The sequence below is a fragment of the Perognathus longimembris genome, chromosome 23 (genome assembly GCF_023159225.1).
Source record: "Perognathus longimembris pacificus isolate PPM17 chromosome 23, ASM2315922v1, whole genome shotgun sequence".
NCBI classification, from domain to species: domain Eukaryota; kingdom Metazoa; phylum Chordata; class Mammalia; order Rodentia; family Heteromyidae; genus Perognathus; species Perognathus longimembris.
Window position 1 is genome coordinate 36,604,519 of NC_063183.1, and position 22,449 is coordinate 36,626,967.

At 37.8% G+C, this 22,449-nt stretch overlaps 2 protein-coding genes across 2 annotated transcripts; both read right to left on the reverse strand.

Annotated features, from left to right (window-relative positions):
• Positions 1 to 11,699: 11,699 nt before the first annotated feature.
• On the reverse strand, positions 11,700 to 12,635 carry LOC125340461 (olfactory receptor 4K3-like). Its single transcript, XM_048332077.1, has one exon. The coding sequence runs from the start codon at positions 12,630 to 12,632 to the stop codon at positions 11,700 to 11,702; it is 933 nt and encodes a 310-aa protein (XP_048188034.1). The 5' UTR covers positions 12,633 to 12,635.
• Positions 12,636 to 17,973: 5,338 nt separating this feature from the next.
• On the reverse strand, positions 17,974 to 18,909 carry LOC125340462 (olfactory receptor 4F15-like). The gene has a single exon (XM_048332078.1). The coding sequence runs from the start codon at positions 18,907 to 18,909 to the stop codon at positions 17,974 to 17,976; it is 936 nt and encodes a 311-aa protein (XP_048188035.1).
• Positions 18,910 to 22,449: the final 3,540 nt, after the last annotated feature.

A 22,449-nucleotide genomic window follows, 5' to 3' on the forward strand; every position in this document is an offset into this window, starting at 1 on the left:
AAATGGTATTTCCACAGGTTTGTGTCAGTGACTGTACATTATGTATCTAAAACCAAAGAACTGCTAAACATAAAAAGGTCTAGAATAGACCTATTAGTGGATCACAATAGCTCAACAGCTATGTATACATGATCATATAAGATGAGGATAAGCAAAAACAACTCCAAGAAAAGGACACGGGAGGATTCTATTGTTGACGTTACATTTAAAGTTCTAGGTGAATTTCCTTTGGCGTACCCTACGTGGTTACTGTATATGATTTTGGTACACTGGATATTGTATATATGCCTACCTGATCTAGGGAAGGGAAATTAAAATGAAGGTGTAAGATATCACAAGAAATGTACTCACTGACTTTTTATGTAACTGTACCCCTTTTGCACAACACCTTGTCAACAAAATTTAATTAATAAAATAAAAAAAAAGATGGGGTCTTGGTAACTTTTTGCTTGGGCTGCTTCAAACTCTGAGCCTTCCAGTTCCAACTTTCTGAGGAGTTGGAATTACAGCATGTACTACCACACCTGGTCTATGTGATTTGAAATAAAATAAAAAAGCATATAACCTTCAAAAATTCAATCAAGAATAATAAAACTAAATACAATTTTGTATGAGAACATAAATACAAAACAGTAGTTTAGGTATCTCCAAAAGCTATTTTCTTCAGATGCAAAGCAGGGACTGTGGCTCAGTGGTAGAACACTGGCCTAGTATATGTGAAGTCTTGTGTTTGATTCCTAGCACTGACAAAAAATGTTACCTGTGCCTAAAATATGTGTCCCCTAAACTAACACATATGTCACCTTTACTTAAATTAGAATGCTACAGAGAAGTGAAAGCTTGACATTTTCACAATAAAAAAAAGTGTTGAAGATTTCCAGATCACAAACACCCAAGAAATAAATGAGCAAATTATATAAAGAGAATGGAGAAAGCTAAGATATGTGTGTGTGTATAGATGTTTGTCTACATGTGGGTGTTTCTTAGCAATAGAAGAAATGGTAAAATGTAGTACTATTACTTTTCTATTAAGTTAAGAAGTATTACTACTACTACTACTGCTACTACTACTACTACTACTACAACCACCACCATCCCCACCACCAATAATAAATGGCACAGATTCAGAGAAAAAGATCCATCTATATGCGCCTGGAAGAAAGATAAATGGACGTTAAGCCTCAAAGAAAACATTTTGAAATGATGTATTGAGAATATTGAGTCTATACCTTTTGATGCAGTATTATTTCTTCTGGAATTCTATTTGTTACAGAAGATGTCTTCAGCACAGAATTGTTTGTTGACACTGGCTAAAGCTTGAAACAATTTAAATACCAAGCATTAGGTATAAGTATATTGGATGTTCATGATAGACTATGATATAACAGCAATACATTTCCTTAAAAAAAGGGTGTAATAAATTAAGTAAATTATGTTTAACATTTTAAGCAGCAGTAATGGCTTCTGAGTTTTTACAGTACCTATATATATTTAAAACTTTTTTTGCTAAGACAAGAAATGGTATGGATAATTGACTCTGTTGTTAAAATGTTTGGAAACTTGGCTTCACTCATAGTCTCCTCAGGACAAACTGAGGAAATAATACTTCCTTCATCCAATCACCCATTTTCATAAAGGCCTTAGTGAATTCTTGGAACATTCAATGCAGGCAGTGGACAGAATATCTCCCACGATTTGCTTCTATTGTTCCAAATATATTCTGGTAACAATGAAATAATTTTAAGAAAAGGGATACTCTGGTTCCCTCAGCAAGTTCAGTTATCAGTGTTGTAATAAGAAACAGACAATGTGTGGTCAAAGGAGTAGAAGCAAAAAAGTGTCATGGGGTAAGAAGAGATGGCACTTCCGCAAGAATATGGAGACACGTTGGGTTGATTCCTTTCCATTTTCTACAAAATGCAATCATTTAGCTGCCTCTCTAAGGATTCATCCATAATTTCCTACCCTTTTTTACCCAATGGTCTCTTAAATGCTCATTTTTAGCATTGTCTCAATGCATTATAAAAATGTTACTCTTTATACCTTTGTTTACCATTTTAGTCAGTCCCTACGACCATTCCTGAGCTGCTCGCCCATGTTTAGGTCATCCAGACAGAGCACGAGGCATAAAGAGTAAGGATGTGGGGACAGGACCGAACGAAGCACAATCGCAGTGAGATCACCTCAAGAAGTTTCCTGGCACTGCTCTCTACTGTGCTAATATTGTTGAAATAGTGTTTGTCTTGGAGTGTTAGTTGATAAGCTTTTTAGAGAGTGATACAAATTACCTAAACCCATTGATCACAAAACTAAAAAATTCAATTGATTTGGTGTAAGTGAACTGAACACCTCATGGAAAGGGAAATGGGGAGGAGGGAGGGGGGGTATGAGAGACAAGGTAACAAACAATACTAGTAATGCATCCAATGCCTAATGTATGAAACTGTAACCTCTCTGTACATCAGTTTGATAATAAAAATAAAAAAACAAAAATTCAACTGATCTTTAGTTATTCTAAAATGTGACAATCACTATAAAAATTATGGAACTATGAATGCAATAAATGCCAATGGCAAGATACAATAAAAGATATACAAGAGGGTCCACAGAGAGGAATGATAATGGGTTGGGAGAAAACTAGAGAGTAAGATCAGTAATGGGAGAAAGAATAAGAAAGAAGAGCTCTAGAGGAGAAACGCGGAGGAAAAGATATGGATACTCGATTGCCTGTCATGAGGTAAGCCATCATATACTATTGCGTTATGAGAATTGGGGAGAGGAATTCCTTTGCACTTTTATAAACTTCTCATGTGTATTTTTTCTGGAAAGTTCAAAAGAAATGACTAGCTTAGAGAAAGTAGTCATGGATATGAGGAGAAGTTGAGTTTAAGCCTATGAGTGGATGGATGTGACAGTCAAGTGCGTTGGAATGGAGTAGGAGTTGGAAATATTCTGGGGTGTTTCAGTAAACCGACAGGGATGTCATCTCCTAAAACACTAGGAGTAAGAGATCAAATAGACTTTCTTCCCTCAGGCAGTATTTTACTTACCCTGGTTTTAATATTCATGCATTCCAAGTAAAGTTCAGGGGTTAGGAGACATTCCTGACTTTGTCCAGTCTTATTACCTAGCTAAAGCAGTGTCTGGAATATAACAAAAGCTCAATAAATATTACATAATATATTTCTAAAGTTAGTTTGAATTGTCAACATCAAAATTGAAATTACAGTCCTTATAAATTTTAGGGAAATCACATTTAATAATTTTTCCTCCCAAACTTTTACTTTCTTGTCATTAAAAAGTGACTAGTTAAATAAGTGAAAAACTTCTCTTTCTTTTACAAGTGTCTGGGATTATTATATATGGCCATAGAAGAAAGTATAATTGTCTATGAGAGCCAGTTTGCAAAAATGACTGTGTGTTTGGCTATTGCACCTCCTTAGGAAACATGGATGGCTGGCAGAAGTTGCTAGAAGTCACTCAGGAGAAAGCCCCTTTGGGTTTGCCATCTTTCTTAGTGATAATGTAAACCCTGACAGTCATTAAGAGTCTGGGGAGACAGACTTTCAAACGGGAAATGCAAACACATTAAACAAAATGTATTACCAGAGTCACTGTTTTGTATACTGGAAATGGAGTTTGAATCACTCATTCAATGACTTGGTTCTATAGGCCAACAACTCAGGGTGTTTGAGTAGCCAGTATATTCAAAGAAATCACAAAACTAGAACCACATGCTTAGTGTTCTGGATTCTGTTCATGGTCTTCCCCAGGGAGCTTTACACTCATTAAGCAGGGCTTTCTGAACAAAGTTAGAATTGTTTATATTTGATAGGATCACCTTTACCTGTTAGAAGGATATCCTTAGTCAGTGAGTTCTTATTTTGTTTAGTATAAACTTAGTCTCCTCTAGTTATTTGTTTAACTGTTATCTTTAAGTAGTTGTACAAAAGGGTTTCAATTCAATGAATCAGTTTATGAGTAAAATGAACCTTGATCAATGTCACTCATCATTCTCCTGGCCTTCTCTTTTGAAGTGAATGTTTCTCTTTTTTCTACTGGAATCACACATCTTGATTTTCTTTGCTATTTCTTCAGTCCTTCCTTGAACATTTTAGATCTAAAACCCACCAGCTTGTCTGTACTATCTCTGGCCACAGGCTAGAATATTTCTGAATTTGAGCTTAGTCCCTCAGCCAAGAAGGCTAGAGCCTTCTAAAACAACCGTGCCAGAACCACACCAGAATATTGGAGGTCTAAGCTTGGGATTTTTTCCCCTTTGGTTTTAAATAAGGATCTGGTATTCAAGTAGGTGGGAAGTACCTTAGACCAGATGTCTTCCTTGCACCGTTGAAAAATGAAGTTTACAATGATTTGAGGAGTACAGAAAATACAAATCCTTCTTCATAGTAGATATAGAAATTGAAAAATATCAAGTGGGTACGTGCATGGAATATATGTTATAGGACAATACAACCAAGTGAAATTTCAAAAAAGAAAAGTATACAGAGTAAAAGGATGAATATTTTTGTAAAGGGGATTTCTAACATGAATATTTTATGAACGGACACACATCTAAAGGGAGCAGAAGGATGCGAGAAGACAGAACGAGGGCTGCTCTGTCATTGCAAAGCGTTTCTTCTACCTGTCTGTTGGGTCATAAGAGGTGTATTTTTAGAGATGGAGAAATTCAGGTAGCTTAGTCTTCATACCTGTAAATGAGCCTCCTGAAGACAAAGATATAGACAGGGTTTGTTTGTTTTTTTTCTTATAAGGGGAAGAGAGTTAATTAGCTGCACAGGAGAGTGACCCACTGGTTCTGTGGAGACAGCTGGAACCCAGCTCATTAGGTTCACCTTGGGAACCAGATCTCTGAGTCACTCTGCTTTTCCCAAGAGAGAAGTGTGAAAGGAGTTGCTTGGCTAGAGCAAGGGGAAGAGGGAAGGGTTTGAGGCAATCATTTGTTAGTGTAAAACAGTGCCCATGTGGTAGGAGTATGGGTTGCATGCAGTGACTGAGATGAGGGAGTTGGAGTGCATCCAGCGAGACATTCCTGCACTCACCACACTATAGAGGAAGTTGATAGATACATCTGGAACACAGTCTGTAAACATACAGACTAACTTACAGTTGATAATAAGGGAACAAATAGGTCATTTGTCTGTTATCAGTTGACAGGAAATATGTGGCCTTGGATACCTTTTTATGACTCAAAAAGATCTACTTGACCCTGGCTTTGTGAGTTGATGATATGTAAAGCCTGTAGACTACTGGGTTAATTTGTTCAGTGACATTGTGAAACAGATAAAAATATAAAGGCAGGAAATATGTGAAGTTATGCTGAATCATATATAACAAGAGTAGATGAATGAGAGAGAGAGAGAGGGAGAGAAGAGAAGGAGAAAGAGGAAGAGGAGGAAGAAGAAGAAGAGGAGAAGGAGGAGGAGGAGGAGGAGGAGTAGGAGGAGGAGGAGGAAATGATGAAGAGATGATGAAGAGAATTGTGGAGGAGAGAGAAGAGTAGTGAAGCATCCTCCAGGATCTGTGAAGTCATTGAGATAGCCCTAAGGGGACTTGCTGGAGAAGCCAGGCTTTATCATTCATGTACAGATAGACAGCGAGTCTATTGTCTGTGTTCCATGGAAGCCTGGAAGGACCCAGACTCTATTAGGACTCTCTTAGGACTGTATTTGTTTAGAACTGAATTTTGTTTTCTCTTGTTTAGAAGAGATGGAAATGGTTTTCCTTAGATCAATAGAAGAATTAAGAATGTTGGTTGATTCAAATTAATTTTTGAAAAACACTGGCACATGCTGTCATACGTGGAAGCTAAATGTAAAATACAACTATGATCATAACATACCCAGGGCTCAGTGCATTCACACACAAACAAACTGATGGAAGGAGGGTATACTTAGGAGAAGAATCCAAGGGAATAACTACGCTAAATGACAAATGTACTGTTTATCAACGCAAACAACAGGAAGTAGAAAGGATTTTGGGGGTTGGGCAAATCGGGAAACAGGACCAAATGGAGGAAGAGTGAGCAAATATAGTCATTTTATTCAATTACCACTATGTAAGAATATGTAACTTGATGGTAGGGACAGAAGGGAGAAAATGGGGAAGAACACAGGAGGGGGTGGCACTGAACAAACAGCATTGAACTCATGACCTGACTTATGGAATTGTGGCACTTTGTATAACTACTTAATAATAACAAGAAGAATAAAGAAAAATAGTGATATTGTGAAAATAAGCAAGATAAAAACTGGAGCTTGGCATGGGTGGCTCATGCCTGTAATCCTATCTATTTAAGAGGCTGAGATGTGAGAATCTCTGTTTGAAGCTAGGCTGGGCAAGAAAGTCCATGAGACTCTCATCTCTAATTAACTACAAAAAAGCTGGAAGTGGGACTGTGGTTCAAGTGGTAGAACACCAACCAGCCTTGAGCAGAAAAGCTCAGGGACAGTGCCCAGGCCCTGAGCTCAAGCCCAAGGATGAACACCAAAAGATAAAAAAAGATAAACAATGGAGAATTATTTGGGCAGAAATGCTTAAAAATATACCAGATCAAAAGATGGAGTAGCATTTTCAGTGCTCAGGGGGAGAATAATTACAGTGAGATTAGAGGAAAACTCCATTGTACTGACTCACACAGGACTCCTCTGTAACTGAGTTAGCAGTAAAATAATCCATGGTAACCTGGAGTGTGGACTGTCCAGCCACAGGCCGTGAGGAGTTGGTCACTCTATCCTGGAGGGTGGACTGCCCAGCTATAGGCTGTGAGGAGTTGCTCACTCTATCCTGGAGGGTGGTTTGTCGAGCCACAGGCTGTGAGGAGTCAGGTACTTGTGCATTTGGCTCATGACAGACAGAGACACTTCTTACCAGGCTGTGGCCATCTGCCTCTATTGATCATTTTGTATGGCCAAATAAAAGATGTTATAAATACACAAATGGCCTTTGGCAGGGAAAGTTTCCCTACCAATGCAAGTCAACCCCTGTGCTAGTGTGTCCTTGTGCACGTGGGCATTGAGGCATCAGGCATAACAGTGTATTAAGGTAAGCAGAGCCAGTCGGGGTGTAGAGCATGCTGATTTGAAAGCTCCTTCCCAGGGGGAGATCCCCACACAGGGATCTGCACAGCAGTTGCAGGCTTTGGGGGCATCCATGGAGCACAAGATGCTAGTGTTGAGTTCATGGACCCAGTAGAACCAGAGAGAGTGAAGGCATTCGGCTGAGCTGTTCAAAGCTATTCTAGACAAGATTGCCTTAGTTTTTATGTTAAAGTCAGCCTGCCAAAGTATCTCATCAGTATTTTGCCACAGGTACTTGAGAAGATAAAGCTAGGTAAAATTAACTGAGGAGAGGGAAGTCAGAGCCAGTGACTTATTTATCCAAAATTTGGCTGAATGTAAGAGGAAAGCCTAAGAAATGTTCACTAAATTGCTCACATTGTAATTTTTAAAAACTTTCATTGTGTTCTTGAGTTTATATCAGTGTAGCTTTACTCATATGGAACTTCAAATATAATGAGACAGACAGATATTTCTTTCTTTTTTCTTTTTTGCCAGTCCTGGAGCTTGAACTCAGGGCCTGAGCACTGTCCCTGGCTTGTTTTTGCTCAAGGCTAGCACTCTACCACTTGAGCCACAGCGCCACTTCTAGCCTTTTCTGTATGTGGTGCTGAGGAATCGAACCCAGGGCTTCATGTGTAAGAGGCAAGCACTCTTGACACTAAGCCATATTCCCAGCCCTGGGACAGACAGATATTGAGTATAGAAATTCAGTGTGAGTGATGTTATAAAATGGAGACCCTTGCATCGAAACAGGTTTAGGGAAGCTTTCCCTTGTAAAATGATAAAACTGATGACCTGAAGAATGAAGATATGTTAATAGACAAATAGATTAAATACAGAATGCTTAGCCTGTGCAAAGCTTCAGAGATGAGAAAATCTGAAGCTTCCAACAAGGAAAAAAAATCCCATTACTCAGTTAAGTAAGCCAATGAAGGCAAATAGAGATGAAAAGACTAAAGGCTCATTGAGAGCAAAACCCATGAGAAGGGTGATAATGCAGTGTGATGCTGGGCAATTAGGTTGGGCACCCTACTTATCTATGAAGGCATAGATTTCACCCTGAGGATTTCAAGAGATGAAAAGTAGAACTTGTTCCTTTTAAATTCATTGTTACATTCCAGTAAGATAGTTATCAATAAATCTTATCCCTTAGGAATGAAACTAATTGGCAGAACTGGGAATAATGACCAACATAGACTCCATTACTGATTTTCCATAGATAAGACTTCTATGAACTTTCATTTTCCCAAAGGTCAAGTCCCATGAGACATAATGAGTAGCAGAAAATTGACCAGTTCTGTGTCTGAGACTTAATTTTGTGTCTCTATAATATCATCTTAAATCTGTGACTAGATGTTTGTTGAATTATGGAAAGTTACCAGAATCAGTGACAATATGATTTTGGCACCAGTATCTGGCTAAGTACAATGTTCACTTACCACAATGCATTCCTAACTGTTCCTTCCATGCATGTTTTAATAAATGACAAGTAATCATTTGAGAAATATGGCAGTGTTAAGGATAAAAAAGTGTTTCAATTCCTGATATTATTTTATGTGGATTTTTTCTGTAAAGTACCAGGGTGTTTTCATGGGTTAAATGTACTTACATGGGGTTTCTTACAAGTTCACAGAATCCATTTCAGAAGCATTAGTGTGACTGACCCTGGACTGCTTTTCAGGTTTTCCCTGACTTCCATTCGTGCATGTCCGTTTCATAAGGAAACAACACAGGGAAAGGATGGTATTTCATTAAGGTAGAGGCATTAACTTCCAGGAAGTCAATGGTGGAAATAATGAGGCTTTTTATGGTAAATGTATTGGCCAACTCCTTGGGTATAAGCTAGAAAACAGTATGTCACTTAAGAATTAGAATTGAGGGCTGGGAATATGGCCTAGTGGCAAGAGTGCTTGCCTCCTACACATGAAGCTCTGGGTTCGATTCCCCAGCACCATATGTATGGAAAACGGCCAGAAGGGGTGCTGTGGCTCAGGTGCCCGAGTGCTAGCCTTGAGCTGGAAGAAGCCAAGGACAGTGCTCAGGCCCTGAGTCCAAGGCCCAGGACTGGCCAAAAAAAAAAAAAAAAAAAAAAAAAAGAATGAGAATTGAAATATAAAAGGAACATGCATTTATGAGTATTACAGAAAAATATCTTTAAACAGTTACTATAGACTAAACAAGAATAACAGGATTTAAAAGTTTCTACTGGGTAGTGGGTATCACTGGGAGGGGCAGGGGGAGTGAGGGTGAATAGGATCAAAGTACTTTAAATACTTGTTGAAATTAGAACAATGAAACTTACTGAATTTTTCTTTTTGAGAAGGGGACGGTGGGGATCAAGTACAATTATAGAGGGATAAACTGACCAATGTACATCATAGAAATGTAGAGAAATAGCACAATGGAACCTCCTTGTACAGCTCATTAATGGCAATCAAATGTTTAAAAAATAAGCATTATTGATTTAAAAAACAACATACTCTAACTTGTTTAGTGAGTAGATTTTTAAATAGCAATTGTTCCATTTCATACAAAAAGTTAAATTTCTTGGTATATTGTGTGATGGGTTTTTTTTTTATCCATATTTTTCCTTCTTGGCTTTATTTGTGTACCTTTTCATTTCATTCTTAATAAATCTTGTAAGTTTTGTTAGTATTTGGAAATAATGTCTGTATTTTTGTTGATTTGTTTTGACTTTCAAATAGAAACTTCAGTTTAATCTGGTTTCCTTTTATATGTAAGCTTTTTTGATATAGGTACTTTATTCATTAACATAAAATTATCTTTAAATATTTAGCAATCCTATTGGGAGCATGACAGAGACTACACTCTCCGTATTTTCTACACTTAAAGTTTTTTAGTATTCAGATTCAAAATCATTTTAAAGACTCCATTGTGATTCTTTTTGAAACACAACTTTTTAGGACATGTATATACTTACATTGAACTGATGGTGAATTAAATAAAATTCCTTTTCTTGCAAACCAGCTGGACCATAGGATCTTACTTTTAAGTTTTCATGAAATAATGATGTGTTCTAGCAAGAACTTGGTCAAGATGCTCAGCTGTTGTATTGTTTCCGCAACCAGGTGAGAAAAGCAATTATACACAGGCTTCACATCACTTATGAAATAACTCTTCACAGTGAAGATCTATATTACTGAGCAAAGGAAAAATAAGTTCATCCCAAATGTATCCTAAAGTTTCACCTCATGTCTTCAAGCAGATCTGTACACAGACACGAGTGATGTTGCCACAATAATCTGGCTTGTGGCTACCACAACTACAATTATTTACATGATTTTCTTCAGTAAATCATATTGGTATCAAAAGTCCTTCATTTTATTGGCATTAGAGAAAAAAGACTGATTTTAACTATTGTTTGTAGATATTAGCATAGACATGAGATCCAAAAAATTCCAAGATTCTTTAGTACATGGGGAATAAAGTAGATAGTAAGATATTGTAAAGATGTCATATACTTATACCCAGAAAATGCCAGACATCATAAAATAGCATGCAATATGAAAAATTATTAAGATACTATATTTAAAAAGACTGAATGTTGGCATACCTGGCATTGCCTAGTGCACCCATAATGCTATTCAGACACCAGGGATTTTGCTTTTTGAAGTATTTTAATATATATCATATATTAGTATATATTTGCATATATGCCGAATGTGTTTTCTATCTATGTGTAAGTGTGTTAATGTGTAATGGACATGGGTGTTATAGGCAAGGGTTTCCTTCGCAAGCAGGATGAGTGTTAGGCCTCTAACCCATCGCCATGGGGTCTGATCTCTGCAGCTGCAGTGCGTTGTCATCCACAGGTCTTCCTATGCTCTCTTCTCATCTTTCTGCATTTCTTTTGCTTTGAAACAATGAACACCCTTCTCCTTTCCCATACTCCTGCTTTGATATTTCTTCAAGTTATACAAAACCAATCATAAAATAATTTACTAACAGAAAAATGTTTCATATTATACAAATACTTCTTCCTACATATTTAAGGAAAAACTCTCAAAGGATGCTCTGCACTTACATGAATAAGAGTTAAACAATCACAGAAATTATAATATAGAAAAGAAGGGTAAGAGTATTGTGGTTTGATGCAGTTATTTTGTTTTCCATATGGATGTACCACTTCATGTGTTAGCATCATCTCTAGATAAGTTAGACATATAACTTATATAGAAATGGGAATAATGACAATTCAGAGTGATTTTGAAACTAATATATGATCTATGTAAAATGCCTTGCATAGTGTTAGAAACATAAATAGGTGTTAATAAATTGTGGGAAATGGTACTTTTAGTTTTCATTATTGTTACCCTGTAATCTTTGGGCACACAACAAAAGAATATTTTAAAGAGCTGTTATTTTCACTAAGGAGTGTGATTCTTAGTATGTAACAGGTGAATATATCTTCATAATGGAAAGCATGTATGAGTGTTGTATAAAGTTCAATTTACAGGTGAAAATGTAGCTTAACTGGGCACATAGAGTGAATTTTTGATTATGTGATATGTCTAACAATCATACCTTGGGTTTGTATAATGATGTGTCAGTTTCTTTTTGGTATTCTTGTTTTATTTGAGGTACAGGGATTCAAAATTAGGGTTTCATGTTTGATAGCGATGCCCACAACCTCTTTATGGCATTCTTAATCTCTTTATTTCGCAGTGTGTAGATGGCTGGGTTGAGGACAGGTGTGATGAGTGTATAAACCACGGACAGAAACTTGTCCACCCAGGTGATGTTGACTGACCCTAAAAAGATGACAATGCAGGGTCCAAAGAACAATACCACCACAACAATGTGGGAGGTACAGGTAGAGAGTGCCTTTGATGCACCGTCTTTAGAACGAAGGAAGACAGTTAATAGGATGTAAGTGTAGGAGATCATCAACAGAATGAAGCAAGTTGTGGCATAAATGCCACTGTTAGTATTTATCACCCTTCCCAAAGTGTCAGTTTCCATACAGGCTAATTTCATAACCAAGGGAATGTCACAGAAGAAGCTGTCTACTACTCTGGGTCCACAGAAGGGCAAACCCACAATTGTGACCATTTGAATTAGAGAATGCAAAAAGCCAATGATCCATGCTATCCAAACTAACCAGATGCACTTTTGCCTGTCCATGATGCTGGAGTAATGGAGTGGCTTGCAGATGGCCACATAGCGGTCATAACCCATTGTCACAAGAATTGTCATCTCAGCCCCTCCAAAGAAATGCACACCCAGTATCTGGCTCATGCAGCCCCCAAAGGAAATGGTCTTATTCTCCTGCAGGAGGTCTGTGGTCAGCTTGGGTGTGGTTACTGAGGAGAGGCAGAAGTCAACAAAGGAGAGATTAGCTAACAGGAAGTACATGGGCGAGTGGAGATGGTGGTCCCTGATGATCAGCAGCACCACGAAGAGATTACCCACGACAGTCAGCAGGTAGAGTGTAGAAAATGTCAGAAGGAGGAAGATCTGCAGCTCCTTGGAGGCACAAAGCCCCTGGAAAATAAACTCAGACACCACAGACTGGTTTCCTTCCTCCATTTCTTGAACTCTGTTCCAATGAGATGGGAAGAGAACGTGGTGAACCAGAAGGTCTGGAACAGAAACAAAAACTTAATGTTTAGGGTCCAATGAGTGGGAACAAAACCAAACAGAAACCTTAGCATTTCAGCAAACCTGGAATTTAAAATAAGTGTCCCTTTTTCAATAGTTTGTTTGTAGTCAAGGCCTGGTGTTTTCTAAAATGGTGCTCTACCACTTCAGCATTGTCCACAGCCCAAATTCACTGTTTCTTGCCTGTGGATTTTGTGCCTCATGGCTAAGAAGGGAAGAATTTCAGGATAGAAAGGAAAGTCAGTAATTTTATCTATCAGAACAGTATATCAAGGTGTTAAAATGTGTAGTTAAATTTAAAATGCCGGCAGTAAAATTTCTCTGTCAACAATTTTTCTAAGCCAGAGTTTATATCTTTTATAGAGAATCAGAAATAAATGTCTTTAGTGAACATCTGCAAGATGTATTTGGAACCTCTTTATTTTTTACCAGTGTGAAAACAGGGAACTCATGTAATGATATATGACCAACATTATCCATAAGGCGGGGAAACAAATCTATTACTAAAGGGATGTTTCTGAGCAGACTGAGTTGAACCAAAGCTTACTATAAACTGTAGAAACAGTTCAGCAAATGACTAAAGATAGAATGCTTTTACAAAAGAGCCTGCTAATGCAGGTTATTCCTAGCAATAAATAGAGTTTTTATTTATTTATGAATTTTCCCATTGAGTGTATTTCTGTAAAACTATTGTTTCCTTGGTCTGAGCAATGCCATTTTTATTATTCATTGAATCACCCTCATTGATAAGATTGGTAAGACTAGTTTAAATGAAACACAGATGACAGCTACTTTCATTTCTGTCAATCATGGGAGATAGCATAAATTCTCTATGTTCATTCATATTTAAACTCTTCCCTATGTTATTTAAATTGATTTCAGGGAAATATTTATATTAACCAGATAAGTTCTTTATCAGTTCTTCCTTTTCCCCCTCTCCTTGCCTCTAACTTTTTCTTTCCTTCCATGTTTCCTTATTATTCTCTTCTCCTTTCACTCCTTGGTTACTCATTTCTTCTTCTTTCTTTTTTCTTCTATTTCCTTCTTCATCTTATTCAACTGTCTGATAATAACCATGCTGCCCTCAGTTCTGAGACTGAAAACTTGTAAGATTGTGGGATATTGGCTGGTATGTATAAAACTATTACATGGGGTTTAGAAGTCTTAAGAATTAGTTTGTTAAATCTTCACAACTTTGGTAAATATACCAACTATGTAACATATTAAGAATGGCACAATAGGGGCTGGGGATATAGCCTAGTGGCAAGAGTGCCTGCCTCGGATACACGAGGCCCTAGGTTCGATTCCCCAGCACCACATATACAGAAAACGGCCAGAAGCGGCGCTGTGGCTCAAGTGGCAGAGTGCTAGCCTTGAGCGGGAAGAAGCCAGGGACAGTGCTCAGGCCCTGAGTCCAAGGCCCAGGACTGGCCAAAAAAAAAAAAAAAAGAATGGCACAATAGATAGAGAGCTACAAAAACTGCTAAAAAAAAAAACCCTAAAATTATTCTTAAAGTAGTCATTGCCATAGAAGTATACAAACAAAACCCAAAAGGTGTCATGTACTTACCTGCAGAATTCCTTCTGTGATGAGCAAGGTGGTCAATCTTGGTTTCATCTTGCCATGGTATAGATACTCTGAAAAAATAGATATGAGACTGGAATGCTTCCAGACAGGCATTTAAATTAGGCCATATTTGGAAAGACTTTTACTTCCATATTCCTTAGGGAGCATTAGCTTAGAACTTTCACTGAAGTACATTGTTTCTGTGAATGAAGGTAGCAAAATGAAACTCACTAAAAGCTGTTGAATAACCAGAGCTAGAGGAGATGGGGAAAGTGAAATTGAAGTCATCAACCTGAGTAAAATACTGTGTGTACCCATGTGAAAAACTGTGGACTACCACTCTTAACAAATTAAAAATGTGAATGACTGGAAAGTAAATCACCTAATTTGCAGTATGTGGGTCCTAATGTACGTGTAGGCAAATGCAGAGACTAAAGAGAGGTGACTATAGTAAAAACTGTAGTAAAAATGTACAGCATAAATATGTGAAAATAGAACAATAGAGCAAGTTCAAACTGGTTTGACAAGGAAAATGAAGAGTTATATAGGGACTGAGTTTCATCAAGATACAGTGCATCCATATATGGACATGTGAATATGAAATGTCCTTATACAGCTAATTGACACTAATGACAATGTGGGAAAAAAGTAAAAACAAAACTCTCTGAATTGAAGGCTTCATGTAATACTGCACACTTTTCAGCACTGCATTCAAGTTAGCCTAGTTAAATACAAGTGACTATGGAAGATAAGAATGTTAAGACGGGGCTGGGAATGTGGCTTAGTGGTAGAGTGCTTGCCAAGCTTGTATAAAGCCCTGGGTTCGATTCCTCAGTACCATATACACAGAAAGTGCCAGAGGTGGCACTGTGGTTCAAGTGGTAGAGTGCACTTGAGCCTTGAGCACAGAGAGGCTCAGGGACAGTGTCCAGGCCCTGAGTTCAAGCCTCAGAACTGGTAAAAAAAAATTTAAAAAAGAATGTTAAGACAGAAGAATAACAATAAGAATAATGATATCTGGTTCAAGAATGGAGAAACTGGAGCCCTTGCACACTGGTCATATACTGAGCTGAAATGGTACAAAGTTATGAAAAGTGCAGAAACTCCTTAAAAAGCTAAAATGTAATGACCCTAATACCCAGAAATCCCACCACTGGGTATAACTACAAAGCAAATGGAGTCAGAATTTTAAAGAGATACCTACATTCTCCTTTATTTAAACCGTCTTCACAATAACCAAGACATGCAAACTGTTTAGTAACTATGGAGAGATGACGCAAGGAATAAAATGTGTTCCAAACATATAGAAAAGGAATATTGCACCTTGAAAAAGGAGTGCGGCCATTGTGACAGCATGGAGGGATCTTCAAGGTCCCATGCAGATCACCTCTCTCTGCATCCTTGGCCAGCCTAGTCCTGGTCACCAGAATCCTGCTCTGCTTCTGTTCATTCACCTTAAGCGATGCTCTGCTTGTAAGTGAGAGCATGCATCCTTTCCTCCTATGTGCACAATATCTCCACCTCCACCATGTCACCAGTGGCATTGTATCCTTCTCTTAAAGTCAGAACTTGTGTGTGCGTGTATACACATTGTATGTGCCCACATCCATTGTCTATAAGAAGATGGATTTCCAGAGTCTGTGTGGAAAGAGGAGTAAAAACCTATCACCATACAAGAAATGTATCCAGTGCCTAACGTATGAAACTGTAACCTTTCTGTACATCAGTTTGATAATAAAAATTTGAAAAAAAAAAACCTATCACCACAATGGCAAAAACCAGTTAACAGTTTTCTGTAAAGTGCTCTGAGATCAAGACAAAGCTGTGTAAACCAGATTTTGTTTTCTGTTACAAATGGTGGAATATGTTAATAGTGCAACCTGAGACTTCAGTAAGTCATTACAAATGTTGATGGTACAGCTTTCTTTAGGAAACTCAGGATGTGTGTTTGAATTAGATTTATAAAGATAACTTCAAGAATTTTTGCATCTATGTTCATAAAGACAATTGGCTTATAATGTTCTTGTTGGCCTGTGCTCATCTAGTTTTAGTATTGGGTAATACTGGCTTCATAGAATGCAGAACAGCTTAAGGAGATCTGGTATTCTTTCTTTTTTGAAGACTTAGTAGCATCCAGCAGAGAATCCATGTGGTTACTTCCATTTGTTTGATGAAAGACTTTATTCCTGCTTCAATATAATTGCTTTTTGTAGATCTGTCTAGTTGGTTAGTATGCTCCTGGTTCAATTTTGTCAGGAACATACTCCCAGAAACCTAGCCATTTCTCTTGAAACCTTATGTATCAGAACACAAATGTTTGAAATATCCCTAATGATCTTCTGAATTTCATTCACATTTATTTGATATCCCCTTTTAACTCTAGTTTTATTAATTTAATAATTTATCTCGGTCTGTCTGTCTATCTCTGTTTGTTCAGAGGGTTTTCAGTCCTTTTGCTTTCCAGTTAATATTTTATTTTATTCTCTGTGTTGCTCTGAGGGAACCAGAAAGTCTGCACCATGATGCGCGTTGTCAGTCACTGGGCATGTCTGACAGGATTCTTCATTCCCATCCACTGAACTGTTCCTCTGTTTCTGGGTGCAGTAACTGGGTGAACCGCCCTTATGGTGGTGGATGTCTTGAACTCTGGCTTGGGTAAATGGGTGCTGAGGAGATAGCATGTTCTCAGAGGACAGGATTGGCTTTGCCTGTGAACCAGTGATGCTGTACAAAGTAAAATTAAGAAGAGGGAAACCTGTACCTCTGTAAGTTTACTTTTATTTCTGAGTGATTTTAGTGTGACTAGAACAAAATCTACTTGCCAGTCTGGATAGCTTGCTTTTGTTGTTGTTGCCCTTTGTGGGACTTGAACTCAGGGCCTGGGCACTGGCCCTGAGCTTTTTTGCTCAAGGCTAGCACTCTACTGTTTGAGCCACAGCTCCACTTCTGGCCTTTTGTTGTTGTTGGTTTGGGTGGCTAAATGGAGATGGAGTCTCATGGACTTCACTGCCTGGGCCAGCTTTGAACTGTGATCCTCAGATCTCAGTCACCTGAGTAGCTAGGATTATAGGTGTGAGCCACTGGCACCTGGCCTTGGACACACCTTTTAAAATAAACACACATTTTTTTTTTCAGACAGAGTAGATGTGACAAGAAAGTCATACATCTTGGAAAGTTTAGAAAAACTCTAGATGCCTTGTCCTTCAGTAAGACAATTCTAAATTAAATAAAAGTCTGGTAGATGGGGCCACAGACACATAACATTTCCTATTATCTTTCTTCAAGTGATGCCTTAAAAATCACTTCTAAATAAGACACCCATGAAGTTATTTTCAGTGTACTTTCGAAGGAAAAAAAGCCTCGTATTGGTCCTTATCCTAAATGTATATCCATTTGACCTGATGGCTCCTGTTAGGGCACCATGCAGGTTTGGAGATTAATAGCTCATGGGAAAAGAGAATGGATGTCATTATATCCTTTCTTATGCTCAAATGATCACATTTTAGATCATACAACATATTTTTTGGTTTCCAGAAATAAGAAAATGGATTCTCATTTCCCACAGTAGAAATAGCAAGTGTATGCCAAAGACCAGAGTAGATTTCAGTGCAGTGAGAGAGATGCATATTCTGTTGTGTCAGGCAAGTGGTAAGATACTCAGTAAACACATCAATGTACTGAGAGCTCCAAAAACAGATCTTGTCAGCAAAGTCTGCCAAAATGACCCTGTTTCCTCAGTCTTTGAACTGCTACCCTTATGTCTTTGTTTCTTAATGTGTAGATGACAGGATTTAAGGCAGGGGTGATAGCAAAGTTAGCAATAAACAGATATTTGTCAATTGATGATGTTGGAAAGGGCCATGCATAGAGAAATATGCATGGGGTGAAGTACAGAACAACCACAGTGATGTGAGCTGACAGAGTTACGAGTGCCTTGGATACGTCCCCTGCAGACCGTTTCCACACCGTGACCAGAATGAAGGCATAGGACAGGAGCAGCAGGAGGAAGGTGCCCATGGTCATGAACCCGCTGTTGGCAGCGATCACCAACTCATACTTGGCATCATCTGTGCAAGCAAGTTTTATAATCCGTGGGAAGTCACAATAAAAGCTATCTATTTTGTTAGGACCACAAAAAGGCAAGTTTATGACAAATGAAAACTGAGACATGGCATGGATCACTCCTGTGACCCAGCCAAGGACCACAAACAAAACACAGATTTTAGGGCTCATAATGGTTAAGTAGTGAAGAGGCTTACAGATTGCTGTGTATCTGTCAAATGCCATCGTTATGAGCAATACCATCTCCACACCTCCTATGATGTGGATGAAGCAGATCTGTGTCATACAGCTTTGGAAAGAAATTACTTTGTATTCTTTTAAAAGATCTGAGATCATCTTGGGAACTGCGATGGAAGAAAGACACACATCGGTCAAGGACAGGTTGGCCAGCAGGAAATACATAGGAGAGCGCAAGTGAGAGTCAGCAATGACTAAAAACACAATGAAGAGGTTTCCCAGAATAATTCCTGAGTAGAGCAAGGAGAATGTCAACATGAGAAAAACCCTCATTTCCCAAGAATCGGAGAGACCCAGTAGCACAAACTCAGAAACCACGGAGCCATTGAGTTGATTCATTACTGGGCAGAGGAGCTGATTTCAGACAGCCTGAGTACAGAAAAAGATGAAAAGTCATGATTAGTGGTACTGTTTTCCTCACTTACTATGCTACCTCAAGTTTATAATCAAGAGTTCAGTAATATCGAACTGGCTGGAAAAAGTAAGTAAATGAAAAATCAAAGTGTAGAGATGAGAATTCAGAAAAAGAAGGAAGGAGTATAGGAAAAGAATGAAAACAATGTATACTTTAGATGGAAGAGAGTGTTTTCTTTCATATTATTCCATGACATTTTACTGTTCCTCTTCCCTTGCAAGGATTTATGAATATATTCTCAGACCTCATTCCTAGATAATTTCTGAATGTAATTGTCTCATGTCTATATGCTTATAGAACAACTTGCATTTTAGACTGCTGAATTTCTTTTTTCATTGATAAGATGGAGATTTAAAAGATTAAACTTTGTAACAATTTTCATCTGTGTTATTACAAAACAAAATAATTTGAGTTGGGCATAAACACATATATGTCATATGTATATATTTATTTGTATGTTTTAGTGGAATTATGATGTTTCAGTGAGTGCCTGCAAGGTGAGTTGTTCTAACCCAGTTTCCTGTTATCTACCCTTTTCTCTCTGCCCCTCCCAAACTTTCTTAATCACTAGCATGTGTTGATGGTCTTTCTAATTTTAACTTTTAGGTAATTTTCTTTCTATATGTAGATTGATTTATTTAACATAGGCCTTTCACTTTTTGTTGTATATGATTGCTATATATGATAGCAATAAATATGGACAGGCAACTAAGTCTTTGGTATGATAACTACATTTCTTGTGTGGTGTGTGTGTATGTGTGTGTAGTGTGTGTGTGATGTGTGTGTGTGTGGTGTATGGTGTGTGTGGTGTGTGTGTGTACACATCCAGGGCCTGGTATTGGAGCATATGATAATTCTATTTTCAGGATGTTTTTGTTTTAGATTATCCATATCATTCTCCCCAATTACTTCTTTAGATTTAGTTGAAATTCCCAACAAAAGTATATATGTCCTTTTCCCTCATCTTTTGGCTAGCATTTGTTATTACTTGTTTTTTTTTTGGCCAGTCCTGGGCCTTGGACTCAGGGCCTGAGCACTGTCCCTGGCTTCTTCCCGCTCAAGGCTAGCACTCTGCCACTTGAGCCACAGCGCCGCTTCTGGCCGTTTTCTGTATATGTGGTGCTGGGGAATCGAACCTAGGGCCTCCTGTATCCGAGGCAGGCACTCTTGCCACTAGGCTATATCCCCAGCCCCCTATTACTTGTTTTTGATAGCAGATGTTCTAATAGGGATAAAATGCTATTTCATAGTATTTTAATTATATTTTCATGAAGGCCTGTTGCGTATTTTTTTACATAGTTAGGGCCATTTGTATTTCTTCCTTTGGAAAGATCTATTCATCCCCTTTGTTAATTTTTTGTTTGATTGCTTATTTCTGCAGGAAGTTAGGAATTTAAAGTGACATATATTATTGATATTGATCCATGTCAGATAGTGTTTTCTCTGAGTAAAAAATACATTCTGAGTAAAAACGTATGTTCTTTTCTGTACAGAAGCTTTGCCATTTAAATCTACTCCAAGTAAAACACATATTTTTTCTGTATAGATGCATTGTGGTTTTATGTAAGACAATTTGTTCAAGTTTGCTTTTGTTTACTATGTTTCAGGGTTCGAGACAAAAAGAACCATTGTCTATTTAAATGTCCTGAGGTGTTTCCCTATTTTACTCTAAACATGCACACATTTTTTACATGTGTATGCATTTTGGTTGGGGTTGTATGTTTTGATTGTTGGTTTTATCATGTAGGTATGTTTTTAAAATTGAGATTTCTTGCAAGTTTTAGCCTCATTACACATTATTGTCACAGTCAGTGCATGGATAGCGATATTTAGTGTATGAAAAGTAAAGATCTCTTAGTAAATAAAGTTTTATAAAATATGATGGACGACATTTATTTGATATCAATTTTGGCTGTAATAGGGTTTGAACTCAGGCCCTGCACTCACTAGTCTGACATTGTACTATCTGAGACAGGCCTCTTGCCTTGCTTTTTTTTTTTTTTAAATGATTATTTGAAACTTATCCTCTGATTTACAGTGAAACTTTCCTGCCTATGCTGGACTTGTACTGCATTCTTCCAGATTTCACTCACCTAAGTAGCTCAGATCACAGATGTGAGCCTCCAGCACCTAGTGGATAGGTGACATTTATTTACATGCTTCCTTCACTTGTTTAAACTACTAAAAATTCTGCATTTATCCCATATTATTGAACTGGATGTACCTTGTCAGTAAAGGGGTTGCGTCTGCCATCTTTAAGGCCCAGTCACCAGGGGCGGCCCAAGGTGTGGGGCACCACGACACACACTCCCGACAGGATTGCGGCACTGTGCTGGCAGATATAGGCTAGTGACTGTTCAAGTAGCCTCCAATTAAATACCCTTCAACGTTTTGTGCTCTTTTCTTTATCAACAATGTACAGTCTGAGGACTGGCTGAGACTCAAGTGATAGACAATCTGTCTAGCAAGCATGGGGTCCTGAGTTAAATGTGCAATGCATCTTTTGAATTGTTAGCAGAAGATGCAGATGTCCATTTCAATAAATAGGAAAAGTCTGAAAAGGAAAAATAATGGAAAATTTGGGGAGAGAATGGAAAGTTCTGTAAATCATATCTCAATATGTTATAACACTATAGAATGATAGGATTGACCTAAACATAGTTTAGTAGTTATACATAAATGTTAGAATCATAAAATTATAAAAATCTTCCACATACCTTATGAAAAATACTTCTGGATGCTTAGAAATCTTAAATGTAAGTCATAACAATTTTGTAGGTTGGGGGTTGGGGATTTAGCTCAGTGGAACAGCGCCTGCTTGGCAAGCGCACGGCCCAGAGTTCAGTCCTCAGCCCTGGAAAAGAAAAAAAGCTATAAATTTTTTGTAAGTTGGTATGAGTTAATATTTAAAATGCAGTTACAAGTCTTTTCTAAGCCCAGAAATTCAACAAGCAGATTCCATTTTATGTTATGGCCTGAGCACAGTGCTTAGCCCGGTGGTTATCGTGGCATTGCTTCTCCCTCTCAGGGATGGGGATGTGGAGTTGGCATTCACTCCAGAGGGCAATGGAGTTGCAGAAGAGAAAAGCTCTTCTAACTGTCACAAAGCAACTCTATGTCATATCATTTTGAAAGAACATAAGTACATGAAAGAAAATTGTATTTCCAACATTACTTAGTATTTCTGATACCTTGAACTAATTGATAACACACTAACTGTTCAAGGGAAAGGGACTGAAGAAGAAGACATAGTGGTAAAATGTAGCCTTTGACATTTGTAAGTCTGTAGTCAGTAGAAATAAAAGTTATCATTATGGAAAGCCTCATAGAAATCTTTGAACGTTTATCTCCAACCTGTTTTACTGGGGAATTATCATTTATTGTTTTCTAATTTTAACAGATGTATGAAAACTAATTCAGAGGAAAAGGAAAATTTATTTAAGAGCCATTTTGAACACACAATG